At 48.3% G+C, this 23,394-nt stretch overlaps 1 protein-coding gene and 1 long non-coding RNA gene across 4 annotated transcripts in view; one reads left to right on the forward strand and one right to left on the reverse strand.

Annotated features, from left to right (window-relative positions):
* GRHL3 (grainyhead like transcription factor 3) overlaps positions 1-9,592 on the reverse strand; it is a 34,363-nt gene extending 24,771 nt beyond the window's left edge. The window contains exon 1 of the mRNA XM_032302869.1: positions 9,511-9,592. Within this exon, the coding sequence (XP_032158760.1) occupies positions 9,511-9,527 (17 nt within the window). The 5' untranslated portion in view covers positions 9,528-9,592. The remainder of the gene's footprint in view (positions 1-9,510) is intronic.
* Positions 6,849-23,168, forward strand: LOC116567656. Of its 3 annotated transcripts, XR_004276287.1 has the most exons (5): positions 6,849-7,147; positions 9,542-9,699; positions 10,226-10,309; positions 10,998-11,067; positions 13,035-13,988. It is a non-coding gene; the product is annotated as an uncharacterized LOC116567656 (long non-coding RNA). The 3 variants fall into 3 exon arrangements; XR_004276288.1 differs by lacking the exons at positions 10,998-11,067; positions 13,035-13,988 and adding an exon at positions 21,343-23,168; XR_004276286.1 differs by lacking the exons at positions 10,226-10,309; positions 10,998-11,067; positions 13,035-13,988 and adding an exon at positions 21,343-23,168.
* The last annotated feature ends 226 nt before the right edge of the window (positions 23,169-23,394 follow it).

Raw genomic sequence — 23,394 nt, forward strand, 5'->3', positions numbered from 1 at the left:
AAATTAGAAGCGACCCTGCCAAGTAATAAGTACTTCATACACGAAAGCCATTTTGGTCTCTGGACCCAGCTTGGAGCCAGACATCAAGGGACTGTGCAGTGGTTTCAGACATGGTCACCCCACAAGTCAGTGGAGCTATTAGTTATCTCTTACCCTATTTAAAAATTAAAGTTGGAAGACAATGATGAGGTCCCATCAGGAAGAAAAGGTCAGAGTTTACTGTTCATCTAGGAGGTTTTTCTGGCTGATGAGGGTCTCCAATCCATCCTGCTGGGATCCCCGAGTCGAGTCGCAGCTACATAGTGGCTGTTGGACCTGCTGTGTTTACCATAGGCAGACATAGAGCCAACTGTTTTTCTGTACTATCTTATCTCTGGGCCATAGCCCTGAGAGATAGGTCTTGGGGAAATTGAGACTCGAACAGGTAATATCACCTGCTCAAGATCACTCAGCTGGTAGGTAGTGGAAACTCAGCCTAAACCTGGACCGGTTGGACTCAAAGACATCCCCCCACCCCCACCCCGATGCTAGTCTCCTTTCAGGATGCCTTTCTTATTCTGGAAATTCCCCTCCTTTAGACTACATTGAACCAATGGTTCAATGACAGAGAGACAGAGATTTTCCATCCACACAAGGCAGGAGGGACTGAGTAAGAAAGTAAGAGGATGGAGGTTTCTGGCCAGGAGCCGGGAGCCCCAGCATCCTGGTCCCCATGCCTGCTCATGCTACTGATCAACTTCATGTTCCAAGGCTAAGCATTTGGCTTCCAGAAAGTCTTGACTACAGATAAGATTAGCATGCTCTTGTGTGCTAAAGAAATCCAAGAACTTCTGCTACCCTGTTCTCTTAATGCTGGAATTGAGGATTGAGGGCCTGGTGGGTGAGAGATGTGAAGAGTTCTAAGGACTGAGCCCTTCTTAGGGGTGACAAAGCCAGAACAAAGAGGGGAGGCCAAGAGACTTCTTCCCAAGGGCCTCCACAAACTGTCTGTTGATGCCCTTGTCCAAGGTAGAACTCCTCAGTTGCTACCAGAAGGAGGAAGAGAAATGGGGGAGGAAGGGATAGCAAGAGGACTTAGCTATTTCCTCATCTGTTAAATGGGTCTATTGAATGTCTTCTCTGTGCCCAGTCAAGAACTCTTCTAGGCCCTGGGGAATCAGCCAAGAACAAGACAGATAAGGCTCTGCTCCCATGGAACTTACAGTTTAATTGGGGAAGACAGACCATAAACAAGGAGGTAAATGAGTTAATTTTAGTCAGTGATAAGTGCTGTGAAGAAAATTAAAACGCAGTCAGGTGATGGAGTCACCAGGGCTGGCTACTTTAGAGTGGGGCTAATCTCATGGGCTGTTAGAAGAATTAAGTACATTAACGTAGGAAATGTGCTTAGCCTTGAGCCTGCCAGAGAATAATCACTCAGTAAATAATAGCCATCATCATCACCATCATCATGACCACCATCATCTCAGAAGCCCCAAATGACAGTCAAGGGGAGACTCTGCCTGAGGTTCTTAAATTAACATCCTCCCTAAGCCTCCGGGCTGTGAACAAAGTTCTATGTCAAAAACAAAAAAGAGACAGTGTAATAACCCCTTGCCTTGACTTTCACATTCATTATCTCTCAGGGCCTCCCCACGTACATCATGTGTTATTATCTCTACTTTACAGACCAGGAAATAGACAGCAGAGATGTACAGGGACCTGTTCTAGGTGACTGGCCAAGTGAGTTACAAAGTCAGGCTTCCTGGTATCTAACTCCACAACTAATCACTTTTCCACTAACCACTAGGTTCCAAAAAGGGAAGTAGAAGACAAGAAAAACCCAATAAATAGGGGTGGCATCCCTCCCTCATTTTAACAACTATTTGTCAAGTAACTACTACGTGCCAGGCCTTGTGCTGGGCCAACAAGTCAAGAAGGTCAGCCCCAATGTCATGCTGTTTGCATTTTTAATAATAGCAAGACAGACGTGACCACAAAAACAAACAAACAGCTAAGGTCAGATAGGTGAAGAAAGCTACAAAGAAAAGGAAGCAGAGGCCTGACCTGCCTGAACTTTGGGGAGTGACGGGGCGTGGTCAAGAAGAGGACTGCAGGGGGAAAGAGAGCGGGGAGGCAGGTGGGGAGGAGCTTGGATCTTCCAGAGGAGAGGAGCAGCAGGATCCAAAGATTAAGCCTGGGACAGCTCCCAGAGCTTGCCTACCTACTGTGTGCCAGGGTTTTTGCTACATTGCCTTGTTTCGAGGAAGGCCAGCCCCCTAAGGAGGAAACTCAAGTCAGAGATTTGATAATCCCTCACATTTGCATGGTGTGTTGTATTTTTCAGCATGCTTCTCATACGTTTGTCATCACCTCTGATCCTGCAACGCCCCTGTAAAGTAGGGAGGGAACGTATGACTCTCCCCCATGTGATAGCAGGAAAAATTGAGCCACAGAGAGGGCCACTGGCTTGCCTAAGGCCAACCAGCGACTATCTCATGCATGACATCAAGCTTAGAACAAAGGTCTCTGGTTTCTAGCATCAAGAACCTTCTCGAGACTGTGCCCTCAGAACCTCCCTGGCCCAGTTTCTCCTCTATTTGGGAGAGAGTTAAATCCAAGATCATGAGAGAGGAGCTGGAACATGGAGCTGATAAGCCTCCCTTCCTGAGGCCTCTGTCTCAAGACTGTGGGGATGTGCAAACCGCCTATGCAGGGGCTCTCATGTGGGTGGGGCCTTGCTCCAGCAGCTCACTCTGGGCCCACAGCACGGGAGGGGTGTGGTACCAGCTGTTCCACACCCAGGCAGACTCTTGGCCTCCTGACTCTACCATGTATCATTCTGGGCACCAGCATGGAGGAAGCCCAGGGTGGTGAAGTGGATTTCATCCCAAGTCCTGTTGGGCTCTCGATGCCCACAGCTTTCTGGCTGAGCGCCACTTGAAACTCCCAGTGAGACTAAGTAAATGTGTCTCATCCATCATTTGAGGACTTTTAGGTTCCATGTAGGGTGCAAAGGGACTTTCAAACTCTTGTTTCTCAGAGAAGGTGCGACTTTGCCTAAGGACACAGCATAGAGCAGGATTGAGATTTGAGTCTTTTAGCTTCCTATCTGGTACCAAGTTGAATCACTGCCCTATACCAAAGGCATGTCAAAAATTCAGAGACGTAAAAGGAAGGACTCTTCCTCAATGTTGCTGAAGGGGGAAGGAAACTCACCAAGGAGGGGTTGGGGGGGGGCGCTCAAGTCCCGTCAAACAAAGTGCCTGGCACAGGGCAGATCTAGTGAGCTGGGTCTCATTTCCCTCCAGCCTGAGGAGGAAGAGTTCCAGGGGCCACCCGAACTGGGTGTTGACACCCAGATACACCCAATAACTTGCTGTACCCTGTCATGAGCCACCCAGCCTCCTCAGCAGTGATCAATCACACTCACTAATTACCCACAGGGAGGCCCTGCCACAGCCGCTCCCGGAAGAATCATTTTTCAGTCAGCCCCATGCAAGGTGTTCCCTAGGCATGACGGGAGCGCTCCGGGGTTCTCGTGCTTGCCAGTGACCCATCTGGTTTCTGGATGCCCAGGTTGTGAAATGTGCTTAGTCGCAGGCTGGGGGCCCTTTGGGGGCCTCGGCGGAAACATGGTGGAGTCCATTCTAGGTCCTGGCTCTGTAGCGCCTCCACTTTGAATGAGGTAGTGGGAGCTCCTGGTTACCTGGTAGGCCCCAGAGCTTCACAGACCTGGTTCCAGTTTCAGCTCTGCTTGTTACGAGCTGTGTGACTTTATGCAACTTGACCTCTCTGTGCCCTGACTTTCTTCCCTGTAAAAGAGGGAAAGATGGGAGTACTAAACTCACAGAATTCTTACAAGAGCTGCTATTCACTTGAGGGCTTACCAAGTACCGGGTGCTGGCCCAACAATATCTAGTCATTGTTTCACTCCATCTTTACAGCTTTGTGAGGTATTACTTTTGGAAAATGCAATGAGATAATGCAAGTAATCAGCCTGTGATAATGTGAATTATTATTATTATTATTATTATTATTACTAAAACTCACTTTGGAGGGTAGCCCCCAGCAAATTGCATGACAACTCACAGCCTCACCTTCTCCCACCTGTAAATGGGTGGGAGAAGCTTTTCCTAGCAGCAGCAGAAGACCTGAAGCTAGGAGATTCCCAGATAAGAGGGGCAAACATTCATCATCTGGCTTTGGGTGGGCAGGGTGAGGGCAGTCAGGCCCTAGCCAACACTTCTAGTTGCATGTAAATTAATTATGTGCCATTTTCTAATTATACCAGAAACTCACTTTTCTCCTCTTTGAAAAACTCTGTTCTCTACGGGAATTCTTCTTTCATGCTCTGCTCTTCTTTTGGTTTCCTGTCCAAGTTTCCTGTATGTTTTTTCCCCCCTCTTTCAAGTGAGATGTGAAAGAAATTGAAATCCACCTGTAAACCCGGGCTGCCACATCCCTTCATTCATTCACTCACTGATTCATTCAACAAACATTCACTGAGGATTACTCTATAATAGGCCCTGTGCTGGGTACTAGGACAGAAATGTAAATACCATGCTGTCCCTGCCCTCGAGAGTTTTCCAATTCTTGCCACCCAGGCACTCCACCCACCAGGGAAATAACACCAAACATTGCTGAGATAATTTCCCTTCAGGACATTCACTAGGTCAGTTGCTCTGACTTTTTAGAAGATGAAAGGAATGGAGGGAGACAGCTAGCCAGGATTATGATGCTCCAGTTCGCAAATGCTGAGCTCTTGAGAGGGGAAGGAAGACAGGGGAAGAAGGGAAGGGAACTGTTACTTAAAAGCAGCAGCCCAAGGCAGCCTGGGGCTCAGTCGGTTAGGTGTCTACCTTGGGCTCAAGTCAAGATCTCAGGGTCCTGGGATTAGCCCCACATTGTGGGGGAGGGGCGCCCAAGCAGTAAGGCTCCTTGCTCAGCAGAGAGTCTGCTTCTTCCTCTCCCTCTGCCCCTCCCAACTCCTCATGCTCTCTCTCTTGCTATCTCTCCCCCTCAAATAAATATAAATAAAAGCATCATGCCTCTTCATTCTCATATTTGCCGGGGGGGGGGGGGGGGACGGGTAGGTATTAGCTCCAATTTACACACAGCATTGACACCTTGAGAGGTTAAGGAGCTTATCCAAAAGTCACCTGGTTCACATGTGGCAGAGCTAGGCTCAAACACAAGGGTGACCCCCACAGCAAAACTCTCAGCCTGCTGACCCAGCAACTACGTGGCAGGTCAGAAGAGGATCTGGGAACCTCCTGCTTCCCAATCCTCTGCCAGGTCTTCTAGGCCAATGGTTTTTAAACTTGAACATGCATCAGAATCGCCTGGAGGGCCTGTTAAAACACATATTGCTGAGCCCCACCCCCAGAATTTCTGATTCAGTAGGTCTAGGGTGAGGCTGAGAATTTGCATTTCTAACAAGTTCCCAGGTGCTGAAGATGATGCTATTGGTCCAGATACCACATTTCGAGAACACCATTTTTAGATGAACCAATAATTCTCTCTTTGAAAAATAGTAACTCCCTCTCCTCACCCTCCCCATTTCAAAAGTAACATAGGTATGGAAAACACAATAAATAAATAAAATGTAAAACAGAGAGAAAAACTGGAAGCAGAGCTAGATTCACCTGCTTTCCTCTACTCAGATAACTGTTAACAGTTGGCATATCTCATCTTTTTTCAATATCTGTACAGATAGGAGGTAGGATGACATATTGGTGTAGAGCATCCTTTTAGCTCCTCGGTTAAGACCCAGTTAAGATCTCAGTTCTTTCCTGAGATCGTGAGCAAGCCTGGGGCAAGTCTCAGAGCCCTCTTTGACAAAACTGAATTTATACTCCCATCCTCACTGGATCTTCGGGAAGGTTAAAGGAGATAATGTATTTATGAAGCACTGCACACTGAGTTAGCTGTCAATCAATGCTTGGTTGTTATTTTTTTCAACCAAAGGAAAAGCTTCCAGTATATGCTATTTGTGTTTCAGACCGTTGCCTTTCCTCCGGCTGGCCTTCCTCTGTGTTGATCACAACGCGCCCCCCCTCCCCAAACTCTGTGTGGCTCCAGGTACCTGACCAGGACTTCACTGGCCAGAGCAGCCAGTGCAGTGGCAGGAACCTCAGCAGTGTCCTGCACCCCAAGTCTCCGCCGTTAGGGTTGTCTCAGCCCCAGTCCGCCTGTTTTACAGGCGGAGCTTAATGAGGGCTTTTAACTTTTCATTCACCAGCAGCGTAACTCCGACTTTTAATAACACACCTTGTGCACGACAAAAATTTGCTCCTGGCAATCATGGTTTCGACCACAAAACCACAGCGGGGAGGCGTTCCTGGTTAACTCTTTCAGCGCTCCAGGCAGTCTGGAGCCTGGCACTCCTGGAGATCAGATGGAGCAGAGACAGAGGCCTGTGGTCACCCACTGAGACGTTCCTTGTACCCCCTCCCAGCCTCAGTCCTGTCTCTCCAAGGCTTTGGGGAAGGAGAGTCTAGGCGGTGGGTAGGCTCCCAGTCTGCAGACTGAGCCACACTGTAGAGGGGAATCCTGGCGTGCCTCACTCACTTCTCTCTCTTCCACACAATAGACCTACTGTGTGCGGGTCACTTACTCTCCCAGCCCCTCATTTCCTCCCAGGAGGAGCTAGCCAGCGCTGCTGCGCCTAGCACACAGTCGGTCCTGTAGCACCACTCTACTTGTAACTCCAGAGATGCGGGGAAGACCCACAGAAACTGTCCTAAGACCCCGGTGTGCCAGCACGTCGCCCCCAAGAGACTCTTGAAGCCAGCGCGCAGGCGCGGCTTGTTTTCCCGCGAGAAGACAGCCACACGGGACTAGAGCGACTTCCGGCGCCCGCCCAGGATCCCTTGCGGGCGTCTCCAGCCCCGGGGCAGCCGACGGTGCTGGCTGGCGGCAGCCAAGGCGTGCTGCGTTGGCCCGGAGGCTGGCAGACGCACCCGGCAGGCGCTGGGCCCAGCCACATGAAAGGCAGAGCGCTCCACCCGCCAGCTGCCTTTAGCTGGGTTCTGACGCCGCCGTCATGCACCCCAAGACCGGGCCATCGAAGGGCCACCTTCCTCCCCAGGCATAGGGATCCTTAAGGAGCTCCAGCCCCGGGGCCGGGTGGCCCACAGTGGGAGCACACTGTTTCCCCTGCCAGGTAGGTGTGCATATCCCCTATTGGACAGAGGAAGAAAGTGAGGACCAGGGAGGAGAAATAAATTCACCAGACCCTGGGGTTGCTAAATGGCAGAATTTAGCCCTGTGCAAGCCTGGCATTTCCCACCACACGAAGGACTAGCAAGATTTCATCATTCTGTCGGAGCTCAAGATGGACGCAGGGACCAACCCACTTCACTCGGCACTGTGGGGGGAATTCGACAGCCAAGACAGTGGCCACAGCAACACCAACAGGAGCAGCTCAAAACTTGCAAGCCAAGCACTTGTTCCCCCCACCCCCCACTTATCCGTAAGGGTAGCTGAGCCCCCAGGCCCTGAGGCTCTGTCATTGTAATCTCAAATGGTGGCTTCAGAGTCTGCCTGCAATTACGCTGCGGGGACAGGTTCCCCTCACCCCACCCCAAACGGAGAGCCTCAGCTGTCAGCGGATCTGACTTCAAAACCCAAATCATTAAGGAGGAGAAACTCAGGAAGCTTTCTGTTGGAGTAACCCAGCTTCAGGACGCTTACCCCTTGAGGGCCACCAAAGAAAACATTCTGTCTGTAGCCTCTGCAGTTTTAACCAACGAATCGAAGCGGGATGAAGACACATCCTAAGATTTTTGTCTGTTTTCAGAGTGTGGAAAAATAGAAAGCAAGAGGTTCAGAAATGCTCACTGGTTATTTCTGTATGAAGTAACAAGGGTATTATTAGCTTGCTCCCTACCAGGCTTTAAACCAATCACTTTTCTAAAGTGGTCGGATCCCCCAACAACTCCATGAAGTGGGTAGCACTATGGCCCACAACCTACAAGTGAGGAAACTGGACTCAGGTGAAGTGACTTCCCCAAGGTCACACAACTCATTAGTGGCAGAGTCGGGGCTTCAAGCTACTTGTTGCCTCCAGTGCCCCTGCTCTTATTCTAGTTGTCAACACATTGTCAACCCCAGGGAATTTGTTCAAGAGAAATCTAATGCCCAGTGATCATACTATGAACATAGTCGGCTAACCCAGAACTCAAGAACTAGCTGGTATCATGGAACACTGTCTGCAGTTAGGATCCACCAACAGCCCCCTCCGGTCTCACATTTTTGTTGTTTATTTGTTTGTTTTTAACGATTTTATTCATTTTATTTGTCAGAGCAGAAACGGGGAGCAGCAGGCAGAAGGAGAAGCAGGCTCCCCGCCGAGCAAGGAGCCTGATGTGGGACTCCATCCCAGGACCCTGGGATCATGACCTGAGCGGAAGGCAGATGCTTAACCCACTGAGCCACCCAGGCATCCTAGGTCTCATGTTCTTAAAACAACCTATTGAAGAATAGCTAGAAAAAAAGATCGTTGAACCCTTGTCTCTGCCCACACACCTCTGAGCATGGCAAGAGGAGAAGAGTCTGTGTTTTAGAAGTTTGGCTTCTCCCAACTCACTGAGCCCAAGCTAAAGCAGCCCAGAATCCCAACCTTATCCCACCTTCTCTGAGGTCTGAACCCAAATCAGGGGGTCTGTGGTGAAAGTCAGCATCAGCCAGTGGAGAGTCTAAATCCCAGATATAGGAATGAAGGCACCTGCATCCTGCCAGGCAATAAAGATGACCTCACTGAAAACCACATCTCAGCTTCTCCAGCCTTAGAACTGCCTCTGAATAAAATCAACCTCATTTTATTAATGCATCTTCAGACCTTGGCTCTGTGCCTAGCATTTTACAGCTTTTATCACACTTAACTCTCTCAGGATTCCTACAAAGCATTCTTGTACCCATTTTCTGGATGAGGAAGGTGAAGCTCCAGTAAGTTGAGTGACTTGTCCAAGATCACATGCCCCAAAAGGAGCAGAGTCTTGGTTTGAACTTAGGTCAGGCTGACTACAGAGGGCATATGTTTAAACACCACTCTAACCTTCCCACTTGGGACTGTTCCAACCCAACAAACAAGTCCCTTTAGAGAAACCCAACTCTCTGCCTAAGACAGCTCTTAGAACGACCTCAAAGAAGTTCCTTTTGGCAAGAAGATAGAAAGCCTAGATGGGATTGGGGCGGTCTCTGATTTCCAAGTCCCTTCACAGTATCAGAAAGTGGTGCCGAAAGCCTTCACAGTTTCAGTCCCGTGTTTCCCTACCTGGCTCGAAACTGCTCAGCAGACAGAGGGGGAAAAAAAAAATACCAACCTATTTTCCCAGGGAAACATTCACCTCTAGCTTGAGATAGGGCTTGCCTCAGCACGCCAAAGTGAAATCGTCAGCCCATTCATTTACCCTTACAAATTGCTCTGTGAATCCTGGCGCCGGCCTCCCTGTGCTTCCCCCTTTTGGGAACCCCATGGAGCCTCCACGCTCAGAAAGCACCAGGCATCCACCAATGTTTACTCACTCAAGTTCATTCGACATCTTCTTGCTCCCAGGCTCCCAGGTTCCCAGGCTCCAAGACGAAGACGCGCACCAGCACCGAGGCTTTGCTGACTGACCGCTTGTCTCTTAATTCTTGCCTGACATAGACATTCCCTGCCCAGGGAAGTGTTTGATTTATGTTGAGGTTTGAGTGTCCGGATTTTGCTGACAGGTAGGTTCCCGGCAGCGCTGGTGCTGATTGGCTATGGGTACAGGTGCCGGCGACAGCAGGTATGCCTCAACAGGTGCAGCTGTTAACTCTTGGCCTGCCGAGTTGGGGGTGGAGCCAAGGGGGCCGGCTGGGTGGAGCTGGCCAATTCCTTCCTAGGTGAGGGGGTGGGAGGAGGAGATCAGGGAGCGGGGAGGGTGGAAAAAAATGTTGGAGAGATGATAGCTAGAGGAAAAGTACAGAGACAGATACTTGGCTAAAGGAAATCTCGATTTCTGTTTCTAGTTAGTATCCCGGATACTCAGGAATACCACCCCCACCCCGCCAAATTTTGTTGGCCCTTTTTCTATCCACCATCAACTACTTCACAGCCACTGGGGAATCGTCAAAGGAGAGAAGAGATCCCCCAACCCTTCCGCCCCCCCACCCCTGGCCAGGGGGGACAGTTGTCTCTGTGTAAGCGTTCATCCTCTTTTTCAGAGCTTTCCCCTTAGATACTAATAGCTTCTTTCTGAATAATGTTTTACAGTTATTCAAGTGAGTTCTTGGATTCTCACAGTAACCCACTGTAGTGGATATTACTGCACCCCTTCCTTCCCAACACACCTTACAGGTGAGGAAATGGGGGCTGGAGAGGTCAATTTATTTGCCCAAGGGCAAAGCTAGTGAGCATCCGAGCCCAGATCTGAATCTTCAGTCATCTCTGAGTCTGGCTGTCCGTTCAGTCATCTCCACTGACTGGCTGTGAGCGGCCTCAATTCAGCAGACATTTATGGGGCACCTGTTGGGTGCCAGGCCTTTTTCTGGGTTTGGAGGAGACAGAGGCCAAGAAGACAGGGATCACTGGTTTTTGTTTGATTGTTTGTTTGTTTAATTTATTTATTTGACAGACAGAGATCACAAATAGGCAGAGAGGCAGGCAGAGAGAGAGGGGGAAGCACGCTTCCCGCTGAGCAGAGAGCCCAATGCGGGGCTCGATCCCAGGACCCTGGGATCATGACCTGAGCCACCCAGAAGCCCCAAGGATCACTGTTCTGGAAGAGTCTATAATCTGGAGTGTGTATGTGTGTGTGTGTGTGTGTGTGTGTGTGTGTGGTGGTGGTGGCAGGGGGGCAGCTGGGGGTAGGGTGGGAGGCAGCCCTTTATTTGGTGTGATACAGATCTGAATGAGATATGAGCAAACCAAATGCCTGTGGTCAGCACAGAAGGGATGGAGGGGTTGAAGCCGGCCACCTCCAAAGCTTTAGCTAGCTGGCCATTTCACCCTCTAATAAATGCTTTCTTCTTCATTGGAAACGCAGGAGAATCAGATACCTGTCAGACTAAGAAATTATAGAATAATTGCTGTGAGCTGCCTCTGTAAAGAACAAGGTTGGTAAACCTAAAAGATCCACAAACACAAGTAGGAGAATGCTAGAGCTGTTTTTAGAGCTTCCATCAGGATTAATTTGAAATTAAATCTAAGCCAGAGATCTTGGTATCTGTTTTTTTCCCTCTCTCTTTCTGTTCTCTGCCCACCCCTTCTTCCCTTTTAGCAAATTATCTCTTTGCTCTGTCTTCCTGGGAGCCTCACCTTGGCCCACTCCTTTCTCTCTCAGGGAAGGGTGAGGTTTCAGCCACTCCTGCCAATACGATGGAGGTTTTCAGAGTAAAGTCAGAATCCACAGGAGAGCCCTCTTGGCGGGCGAGGTGGGGGTGGGTAAGCCTATGGAGAAGGGTTTGAGAACTGTCAGAGGTTGGCTTCTCACTGGAGGCTCTGTGTGTGTGGCAGCCAAGGGGGCCCTGACAAGTAACAGTAAATAGTAGTAGTAATTGCTAATAAAGCCACCAGCTCAGAGCAGGGCTTCCCAGCAGCCCTTGTTAAAGTAAACACTCAGTCACTGTATCACACCACTTCACTGGGTTCTCTGCAAAGCTCTTAAAACTTTCTGATATTTTCCTAATTGTTCATTGTCTGTCTCCCCTTCTCTTGGAATGTAAACTCCATAAGAGTAAAGACCTTGTCTGTCCTGCCCGCCGGTGAATCTCCAGTGCCGACTACAGTGTCTGGCAGACAGCCGGTGCTCAGTGCACCGGGTAGCAGGCATCGTGCCGCGCCTCGACTCGCAGTGTCTCATGTACTCCTCCCAGCGACCCTATGAGATAGGCACTGTGGTGATCCTTGTTTTAGAGCCAAGGAAACTGGGGTACAAAGTGAGTAAGTGAGTCATTCAAGCCGCAGAGCTTAGAAGTGGTAGAGCTAGGGCTGGGATTTGATCCAAGAGCAGAGCCTGGTGTCCAACCACTTCACAGATGTTATTGGTGGCAGGAGAGCCACTGGGTGCCAGCTGTAACTGCAGAGCTCACTGCGGCCCCACGGATGGCACACGTGTCTGCCCACCTCCTGGGAGGCTGGGAGTTTCTGTCAGCTGTGTTGCAACTCACAGGTAAAGGGCTGTGGAGGTGACTCATGTTGGCTGGGCTCAGATGGAGGCTGGGATTCCAGGCGGCGTGTCTGTGCTCGCTGGGCTTTTTTAAATGGGTCTTCTCTCTCTCTCTGCTTCTGAGTTTTGCCTCTTTAATCACCTGCACCCATCTGCAGAGATTAGCAGAGGCCCAAATCATGGGGCAGAAGGGTCCCATGTCTCCAAACACAGGAAGGCACCCTGGACGGGATGGAGGGATTAGTGCTCTAGGATAAATAGGGAAACCAGGGGACTATTGACAAGGTTGCCAGACCCCTAAGCAGGAGCATGGCTGGGAGCATGGCTCCCAGTTGTGAAGCATGGACTGTCCCCCTTCCTTAAATGAATGAGAGATGCCAGGGTTTGAGAGAGACACTAGGCCAGCTTTGCACCCACCCCCTTTATCTTCCTATGTAGTATGGGCATGGCCCAGGGCTAGGCTGGGCTGCCGTCTCTTCCGCTCTTTGGATCGGCCCAATTCTTGGAAATTTTGGCTGAGGAGGGTGAAAACAGAGACCAACTGATCACATGTGACATAATAATTGTATATGCACGATAGCAATTGTAAACAATGGTGGCTGTTATTTTGCTCTTCATATGTGGGAAACACTGCTTAGAGTTATCTGTGTTAGCTGGTAGTGTTGGTCCAAGTCTGGCAGATCCGGGTTCACATTCTGGCCCAAAATAGCATGTTGGGCAAATGACTTAGACTTTCTGCACCTCCGTTTCCTCAGCTGTAGAGCAAGGATCACGCGAGGATGAAATGAGATGGTGTGTGTGAGGTGCACTGGGCCGTGCCTGGCACGTAGCATTCCATCGTTGTTTGGAAAGACCTTTTTTTCTCATTTAATTTTCACATTAACCTCATGAGGAAGCTCTTCCCTCATTTTACAGGTGAAGAAACTGACTCAGAGCTGACATCTCAAAAGTGAAAAGCTAGTAAGTAAAAGAGTTGAGATCTGAACCTACATCTTTCTGCCTCCATTCTTGTAGAACTAGATGAAGTCAGGGATTGTCCTAGGTTCAAGTTTTGCCTGACACCAACCACTTTCTAGCTCTATGACTGGGTAAATTTCTCTCAGGAACTCAGTTTCCTTCCACCTGGGACAAGATTAATGGATCACTGTAAGGGGGGAGCTGCATATCAGATCATCTAGGTTCCTTTTTCTAGATTACTTCTGGAATAGAAATGCCCCTCTTCCCAACACATGATCTGCTCCCTCTGGAAGATGGCATGGTCCTTCATCTCTCCTTTTCTTTTCCAGGATTATCTCCAAAAAGAGTGTTACACTCTTGGCATGTTAAGGAGGAGTAAAGGTTAGGACTACTGAATTAACCATGTGCTAAGAGCAAGGGCTGTTTCGTTTGTCTGCAGAGGTTGTGCACTGCACAATCACACTGCCATTGTACAGTACAGGACTTGTGCTATTGGACATGATGGCACTGCTTAAGTCTTTTTTTTTTTCCTAACACATTAAGACTTCATGGATACCCAAAACTTAATGAAAAATCTGTTGACCTATGTAAAAATATTCAAAGGGCAAATTCCCAGATGTTAACAGTACTTCTCTGTAGGTGCTGAAACAACAGAATTTTAATTTTTTACCTCTCCCCTGCCAAGTTTCTACACTGATCTTGCACTGCTAATTAGAAATGCTATACAAAAAAACCCAGTTTTGTTTTGTTTTTAATATTTTTATTTTTTAAAGTAATCGCTACACCCAATGTGGAGCTTGAACTCACGACCCTGAGATGTAGGGTCACAGACCCTACTGACTGAGTCCACCAGGCATTCTAAAAAAACCCAGTTTTATTATTTTTTAAAGATTTTATTTATTTATTTGACAGAGATCACAAGTAGGCAGAGAGGCATGCAGAGAGAGAGAGAGAGGAGGAACCAAGCTCCCCGCTGAGCAGAGAGCCCAATGTGGGGCTCAATCCCAGGACCCTGAGATCATGACCTGAGCTGAAGGCAAAGGCTTAACCCACTGAGCCGGCCAGGTGCCCCTACAAAACCCCAGTTTTAATGCCCACTAGGTGGTCCTTGTGTCCCCACTCTTTCAGGAGCGAAGGTAGAAATAGAGCTAGTAGAGATTCAGAGTCCTTGCTTGAAGCTTCCCTGTGAAGTGTGTGAATGGAGAATGGGGGCTGCCCAAGTCACAGCTCTTAGCAGGGAGCTCAGGAATCAGCCCTAATCTTGCTTTCATTCAATTTATTATCATTTATCAAATTATCATCATTTCTTGAGCACCCATCCCATGATACTTGCCTAAGATGCTTTATCCCATTCCTGCCTGTCAAATTCGGTGACCTAATCTACCCCAGACAGACTTGGCTCCTGGAGTATTGCCAAGTTGCTAAAGGATATCAGCTCTGCAGTCAACACCCCAGACCTTGGATGAGCAGCTCTCTTCCTTGTTACCTGAGTTTCCTCCTCACTGAAGTGATCACTGTGAGGACTGAAGGAGATAAGGTCCTTAGTGCGTGCTGTTGTCGCTGCCTGGGTCAGGAGCACCTCAAGGTGCTTTCTGTGCATGTCCTGTCATTCTGAGCTCCCCATTTTCCAGAAGAAGAACCGGCTCCGAAAGGTGAGGTAACTCAGCTAAGGTCACCTGGCTGTCTCCTTGGTGACAGAATCAGACCAAGGTCTGCCTGACCGTAAAGCCTCCTAAGGGCCTTTTTGGATAAAAGCCTTGGATGGAGGGGCAGGGGGAAGGGGAAAGGGAAGGAGGGAAGAAAGGAAGGAAAGCAGATCGATCGGCTGATAGGATTTGTAAGGTAGGAAGCATCTCTAATCTTCTGGACTGCGGAAACCACACCGAACAAACTAAACTTTACAGGGCATCTGTCCCAGGTCTCAACATGAGTGTTCAATAAATATTTGTTGAATAAATGAAAAGTGGATGAACGTGTATAATTCACACAAGATCGTTGACATTGTGGCCATATCAGCTGTTGCCTTCTGTCACCACTTCCCAGAGAAGACTTCCAAAGTTTGAATTGCTATTCTCCTTTCTAGTAGCATATACCTTTGGACCAGTGACTCCCTTCTGGAAGTTTCAGTTTTCCCATCATCCCTCGACAGGGTTGACTTGAGGATTAAGTTCAATAAGATTTCAGGGAAAAGCCAATGGCAAGTAAACCATAGGTACCCAATAAAGCCATGTTTATAGGTGAGCACCCGGCTTAGAAAGGGGTCCTCCTCAGTTGCTTCCTATTTCCAGCCTCAACACACATCCCAGCTTAGTTCCCATCACTCGGCACCCCACCTCTGTTAACAGCCTGTTTGATGAGTGAAGCTCTTTTCAGTTGAGAACATGTTTTCCTATGCTTTACCTCCTCTGGTGAGCCACAGTGGATGGGGGTAGTCAGAGGGTGATATGTTTTGGGCCCTATTTGTACTCAATGTTTGAGAAAGCATCCCTACTTAAGCAAAGGAGTTCGGATTGGAACCTCAGATTTTGGATAAAGCATCAACCTAGATACCAATCCTAATGGGTCCCAAATGCATGATTCTGGGCCTGCACCTAAAGCTCCATGAACATTCCATCACAATATTCCTCACTGTCCCATCACTGGGCTTAAGTAGAGGGATAGGCCCCACACCCTACGCAGAGAATATAGCCCAAATTTAAAAGCCTGGAAGGACCTGGAAGTTGTGCTTGTGGAGGATCGGGATGGGCAGCATCCAGATCCTTTTGTGTTCTGTGCTTGTGATTTTTATCACAATTCTGCCACTAACATGACCTATATGCCTTCCTAGAAGTGCTTTGGACAGGAAAAGTCATTGTAGGGTCTGGAGTGGTCCTCAAAGCATCTCTTAAAAAAACTAAGAGAAAGTCTCTGATTACCTGGATACAAACAAGCAAGGGTTTTTTGTTTTGTTTTGTTTTGTTTTGTTTTTCCCCATTTACCAAGTTGATAAAGATGAAAGAAAATGCCAAACCCCAGTGTTGGCAAGGGTGAGGGAAGACGGGCTCCCTTCTTGCTGGAGGGAGGGTGAATCAGTCCAAACGTGGGCTTTAGATTTTAGCTCATCTTTGATCTAGCAATTTCACTCATAGGAATTTAGCCTAAGCAAGCAATCTCTGTGTAAAGAGTTATCTGTGAGGATATGCATCAGAGCATTTTTTATAATCCTGAAAAATGAGAATTAATATAAATGCTCTTCGACAGAAGCTCAGTGAAATAAGTAAGATACCCCATTAGAATGGCACGCTGAGCCACAGTTTTTGCGGTGTTGCAGAAAGCCCCTTAGTGCGTTGCAAGTTATTTACTGAGTTTACAGCACAGTTGTTAGCGTTTATGAGTCCTTACAATATGGCCTGGGCTTAACTGTTTAATCTCATTTAATCATCACACCAACCCTATGAGGTAGCTGCTGTTATCCTTTTACAAATGAGAGGAGGGAAGCCCATTCATGATGCAGCTTACCCAGGGTCATTCCAGGGAGCTTCTGGGTCTTGAAGCTGGGTCTGAGTTCCTCATTTTGAGTTTTGAGTCTCAAACTCTGCTTTTACTAAATTAATCCACCCCCCCTTTTTTTAATACAGGGTCCAAAACCAACATGGAGCCTTGAACTCACGACCCCAACACTGAGACCTGAGCTGAGATCAAGTGTCGGATGCTAAGCTGACAGAGCCACCCAGGCACCCCTAATCCATTCTTGTTTTTAAAATCCATTTATATTGGGGCACCTGCGTGGCTCAGTGGGTTAAGCCTCTCTGCCTTTGGCTCAGGTCATGATCTCAGGGTCCGGGGATTGAGCCCTGCATCGGGCTCTGCTCAGCAGGGAGCCTGCTTCCCCCCACCTGCCTACCCCGCCGCCTGTCTCTCTGCTTACTTGTGATCTGTCTGTAAATTAAAATCTTTTTTTAAAAATCTACTTACATGAATAGAAAGAATAGGAAAGCTACACAACAGAGAGAATGGGATCAGGGGTCATTTATATTTTATTCTTTTGGTTTATCTGTGGGCATTATGTTTTCCGTTAATAAAAGAAAGAAAGAAACTACAGTTATTAAAAAGTAACAAATCAGAGAGGGCTTGTCCCTAAGCTGGGAAGGAGGAAGTAGCCAAAGCACTGTCTGGAGACTCTGTGTTGCCAGGAACTGGTCAGAGCAGAAGGCAGTCAGGGAAAGCAGCCTCCACCCTAAAAGGTGAGGGCCCACTGGAAAGAACAGAACCCAGCTGGCCCAGACTTGGGGGCCCACTCTTTCCATGGACCTGGATCCACCCCCATTGCAGGCCATCCCGAGCCTGCACCCTAAAAGGGCCATTAAACAAGATACTGCACCCTTCCAAATTTAAAGAGCTTTTCTGAGAAACACCTGTTAATCCCCACTAACCCCATGGCTAAAACGTATTCTCCCCCCCCCCCATCTATCTGCAGGGGTCAGAGTGGGGGCTTGGAGGGTTCAGGGGAGGGTTTCCTTGTGGAATGACAAGGAAAATGTCCAAGGCCTGGCTGGGACACAGAGAGCCCCATGATGAACAGGAGTATCTGGGGTCAGTGATGCATTCCTAGGTCAGAGCGGGGTGGGGGTGTGATGGGGCCTGCTCCAGCTCCCAGAGGGTCAAGTAGGCAGGATAAACCAACCCATAATGTTCGTTGTTGCTATGTCTTTACAGGTTCTCTTCAAGCTCTGCCCCTGGTGTTTGCTGAGATCTGATCTCACTGGAGAAGGGGTTGGGGAGAGATATGTTGGGGTCTCCTCGACCGTGTAGTGCCACATTAAGTGCTCGACCTTGGACCTCAGACATTGAGTTTGGATTTTTCTGAATCCATGGCTGGTCTGCCCTGAAGATTTTTAAGGCCCTCAGTTTGGTGGCAGGTGGTCAACATTGGGGAGTGGGAAGGGGAAGAGCTTCTGTGGCCTACTGTGTGCCCTCAAGAAGGCCGCTACTCAGAGGCCGTCATGGTTCGCCACTCCCTCATGCCCCTGCTCACCATTCCCGCCTGTGCTCAGGACAGTCTGCGCGCCCTGCCAGGGCCCCTGCCCACGGCGGCTGGCTTTCCTTCCAGACTCCGTCCATCGATTTGGTTCTGTCACCCTCTCCTTCCATTTTCCAATTGTTCTGGGAGCTCCTCCACCTCAGGACCCGCCATCTAGATGTGTGCATTATTCATTTAAGGAATATGAGGGTGTATTTAATAATTAAAAATTATGGAAGCTCTTCGTTTTTGAGCACTTAAGTATATGCCGGACTGTGATAAACACTTTTCCTGCCCTATTTCACTCAGTCCTTACAACTGCCCAAAGATTTAGATCCAATCACCACCTCTAGCTTATAGATGTGGAATCGAGGCATGAAGAGGTCAGGGAACTTGACGGGGTCCTACAACCCTAGGATGAGGGGGGCTGGGATTCTCAACTGAAAAGAGCTTCACTCATCAGCACCTGCACCTCCAGTCTTCCCCTCCCCCCTTCCCCTTCCCTCCTCCTCAGCGTGATGTAGAATCTGCACCCAGAGTACCAGCCCCAAACAAGAACACGCGCATGCCCACACACAGTAGGGCCCCTCTAGCTAAGATCTTGGATTCTGGAACCAAACTACTTGGGTTCAAATCTTGACTCCACCATTTCCTACTTATGTGACCTTGGGCAATTTCTTTGATCCCTCTAAGCCTCAATTTCTTCATCTTGAAAGTAGGCACAGCTCCTGCCTTGGAGGGAGTTAAATGATTTCACGCATGTGAAGCATTTCGCATCGCTCTCGTGCACCAAGTCCTGGTAATGTCAGCTGTTGTTGCTGTCATTACGGATGGCTCATCTTGCCTCCCAGGGAAACAGTGAGTTCCTTGTCTTGTCTCTTCTTCTGCTCTGGCCCCCACAGCTCTCAGCCCAGGGCAGATTCACCCAGGGATGGACGTTAGTCACCAGGCTCCTCCTCCTCAGAGGGGATGTGAGCGTGAGTGTTCTCTCTGCCCAGACTGCCGAAATCTGAGTCATGACTTGATGGCTGTCCCTTAAGAGATGCCACAACCTCAACCCCCTCCCCTTTCACAATGAGCTCTGTCATTGACGCCCTCCTCGGGCAGGAGCAGACATCCCCAGGATTACCCATTAATGGACCCTGAGGACACCTCCAGGAGGAAGAGACTCAGTAGGCAGATGACAGGGACCTGACTCTCCAGCCAGTGACTTTGGCTGTTTGACTATATTCAGAACCATCAGGGACCTCCGAATTGATTGATGACCCAGTATAGGGCCGCAGTATTTCACTGGGCTGCCCTTGGATAACTGACAACTTTCGCTCGGCCCCATCTGGACAGGACACGTTTGGGACCCTTTTGTTTCTCTCTTGTCCAATCTCTAGGCCCCTGGAACCCTGTGAGGAGGTTTGGGGGAAGTTAAGGTCCTCAACTTAAAGACTTACTGTGCCTTAGATAGTTCAGTGTTAATGATTCCAAGCTCCCGGTCTCTAGCCAGGCCTGGCTTCAAAACCTGACTCTGCTTTTGCTGGCTGTGGCTCGGAGCTTCCTAACTTGTTTCTCTGCATCTGTTTTTCCATCTGTAAAATGGCAACAGTAGTAGTATTGACTCCATAGGATAATCGATTGTGGGGATTAAATGCATGTGAAGCACTTAATACAGTGCCTGATATGTGGCTGTCACCAATACTGTTGTTAAGCAGTGGAGAGAGAGCACTGGACCAGTCAAGAGGTCAAGTCAGAGGTCTGCAGCTCATTGGCTATGTTGACCTTAGGCAAGTTAAATCCCTTCTCTGAACCAATTTCTTCAACTGTGAGATGAAAAGTTTGGGTTTGAAGGTCATTCAAGTTCTTTTTATTTATTTATTTTTTAAGGTTTTATTTATTTATTTGACAGAGAGAGACCCAGTGAGAGAGGAAACACAGCAGAGGGAGTGGGAGAGGGAGAAGCAGGCTTCCCGCCAAGCAGGGAGCCCGATGCGGGGCTCCATCCCAAGACGCTGGGATCATGACCTGAAAGCAGACGCGTAATGACTGAGCCATCCAGGCACCCCAATAAATACAATAAATAAAATCTTTTTTAAAAATGATGAATTAAATATGCCTGACAGGAATGTGTTTATAATTTCTTAAATAAAGGAACAGGTTATAAAACAGACTATAATCTTATTTTTACAAAATAAACTTAAGGCCTGAGCCACCCAGACACCCTTATTCATTCAAGTTTTTTTTTTTAGCTAAGATTTGTGATCTGTGATTTTGAAGGTGCCTCCCCCAAAAGAAAACAGAGTGGTAGAAAGAATTAGTACCAGATGTCCTTATCTGCCAGAATCACATTTCACAAGCCCCAACACCTTGGCACCATCTTCAGATGTCCCCCATCCCCCACCTCCCCATCCAGCAGCCAGTAGGCTGAAACGTCTCAACCCAGGAGCTGTTTGCAAGACTCCAAGAGGCTTTCTGGAGCCACCTTGAGACCCCAGGGAAGGCAAGGGGTTAGGAAGCGAAGCCTGCATTACAATGAAGGGCCAACCTCAAACATCACACCCCAGAATGTTACTCTCTGCGCCTCTGGCTACAGGGCTACAGTCACTCTTCACTTCCTCAGAATGGATTAGTTTATGACAAGGGAGGGATGCTTCCCCTGGAGCCTGGGGGTATAGTGATCTGTTATAAAATAGGCCCCTCCAGGGAAATGGAAGGTTTGGGGTTATTTTTTTTTTTCTTTTTTCTTTCTCTCTCTCTCTCTCTCTCTTTTTTTTTTTTTTTTTTTTTTTTTTTGGTGTAGTGACCTCTGACATCGCCCCATACCCCACCCCCTGGCCTCTCAAGCAGTCTGAGTCACCCCCAGCAGGGGGACAAATCTGGGGATAGAGGAGGCGTCTGGCATCCCCAGGAATGAGAGCCCTTCCCCACAGGAGTGTCCGTTAGTGCAGAGTCCCACTGAGTTATTCTTATGTCCTGTTTGACCCCAGGGGGATGAGATTGGTGGGATTTACAGAAAATAAAAAGCATTTGGTTTCAACTAGTTCTACCAGTTTTCCCCCCTACAGTAAAACATCCCTTAACCATTTTAACGTAACAAATTTCCTTTTACAGAGACAATGGGCTTTGGAGGAATTTATTGGTGGTGACAAACAGAGGTGCTTTTTACGAAGCCCTTGGTGCTCAATGCATGCCAAATCTTTTATACCCATTATCTTATTATTTTTTTAAAAATTACTGATTTCACCGTGAGGGAAAAATATGACGATTTTTATTTTTCAGGTGGGGAAACTGAGGCGCAGAGAAGGAAAGTGATTTGCTCAAGGTGAACGGTGGAGCTGGGACTTGAACCTGGGCTGGAATTACTCCAGAACATCTGGCAGCCACAATCTGGTGTACAAACATGCTGGAAGCCTTGTTGGTGAAGCCGTGCCTTGACGGTGATGAGACCCAGGTCTGCCCATCTGTCATAGCATCTCAGACTCTTCTGGAAGGACCACCTGATCATCTTCTAGTCCGACAGCTAGGACCACTGCCTCGCAGGGAGTATAGGTAACTTGTCTGAGCCGGTCCTGGGAAGGGCAGAGCTCAGCCTCTCCGTCCTTGTCTGTGGGAAAGAGGCCAGTTCTAGCAGTAGAGCTTGTTATGGGGGACTCGGTTTCCCAATCATTGTCATGACCAATGGCCGGTAACCATGAACTCTTCCCTCCTTTTCCTTCTGTCCAGCAAATGCAGCATCCCAATGCAGCCAGTCGTGAAGAGAACATTTCCATAGGAATTCTGCAATATGGATTTCCTCTCCAGGCCCCAGTCCAGTCCAAGCCAGTTCCTCTTCTGGCTGGGAAGTTTCTTTCCTCTTCCCACTTCCATGAAACTATTAGGCTCAGCTCAAGCCCACTCCTTTCTCCCTTCTCCTCCTACCTTCCTCAGGCAGTAGCTCTCTCTTCTTCACAGCTCCTGGCTCTGCCGCCCCATCCCCACCTCCACACCCCTGCTGGACCCCAGTCCCTCAGGAATTCTCTAGAGTCACATCAAGGAATCCCACAGATGCATCCTGGACAACACAGGAATGCCAAAGACATTCCAGGCAAAAAAGGTTCTGGGATCAAACCATTTGGGCAAAGCTGCACACCAGACCTTCTTCTTCAAAATTAATGTGCAGTCAAGTCCTTGGAAAGGCTAGCAGTCAGGAAACTGTTTTGTTTGCTTTTTCAACCCAGGGTTTCTGGAACTGTGATAACCACATAATCATCTTCCCTGTCCCTACCGCATACCTGTGACAACAGGAAAAAAACCAGTGATCTACTGGAGAACACACTTCCGAAAATTCTACCCCAGCCTTCCGCCCGAGTTTGCAGTTAATCTCGCTTTCATTGATTTCAGCCTTTCCTTTTTCTTGGGGCTAATCTCACAAAATAATCTAAGGCAATGTCAGCCGAGTAGAGTCTTCAAGAAACATATACTTGATGGGGATGAAGATTTTCTTAAGACTTGATTATGATGCCCAGAATACATCAAGGATTTTCTAGAATGTGGGAGGAAGGGGAGTAGAATTTGAAATAACAGCATATCATCTTTACCCAATTTTTATTAGTTTCCTAGTCAGAGGACCAAAGCCAGGGATGGAAAGTAATGGAGAATAATCAAACCAGACCTTGGTCACAGACAGATTGTTTTTGAGTGAATGAGTGAACAGACTTTCTGACTGGTCAGAAGTTTGGGAGGCTGTGAATGAATGCCTGCACGTACGTGTGAATGAATGAAGGAAGATTGAAAAACTGGTCCCCAGATTAGAACCTACCACCCATGTTCAATGGAAGAAGCCAGACATAAACAGAGGACACTGTGAATGTTTCTACTTATATGAAGGTCAAGAACAGATCAAGCTACTCTACTATGGAAAACACAGAGCTGTGGTTGCCTTTGTAGAGTAGGCATTGACTGGAAAGGGAAAAAAGGGCTTTGGGGTGGATAGAAATAGTTTCTGTCTTGATTCCGGGGATGGTTACACTAGTGTATACTTTTGTCAAAATTCACCAAATTGTACATTTAAGATCTGTGCACTTACCTGTATTGTCCATTTCATCTAAAAATAAAAATCTGGCTATAATTTACTCCCTTGTCCATTATTTTCTCAAAGTGCTTTGTCTACACAGGCAGCACATCCCTTTATTTTTTCTTTGAAGGTGATATTTATTTATTAGAGTGAGCGGAAGAGCACACAAGCAGGCGGAGGGGCAGCAGAGGGAGAGGGAGAAGCAAGCTGCCCACTGACCAGGGAGCCGGATGCAGGACTTGATCCCAGGACCCTGGGACCATGGCGCCCCAGCACAT

This window comes from Mustela erminea, chromosome 10 (genome assembly GCF_009829155.1).
Source record: "Mustela erminea isolate mMusErm1 chromosome 10, mMusErm1.Pri, whole genome shotgun sequence".
Lineage (NCBI taxonomy): Eukaryota > Metazoa > Chordata > Mammalia > Carnivora > Mustelidae > Mustela > Mustela erminea.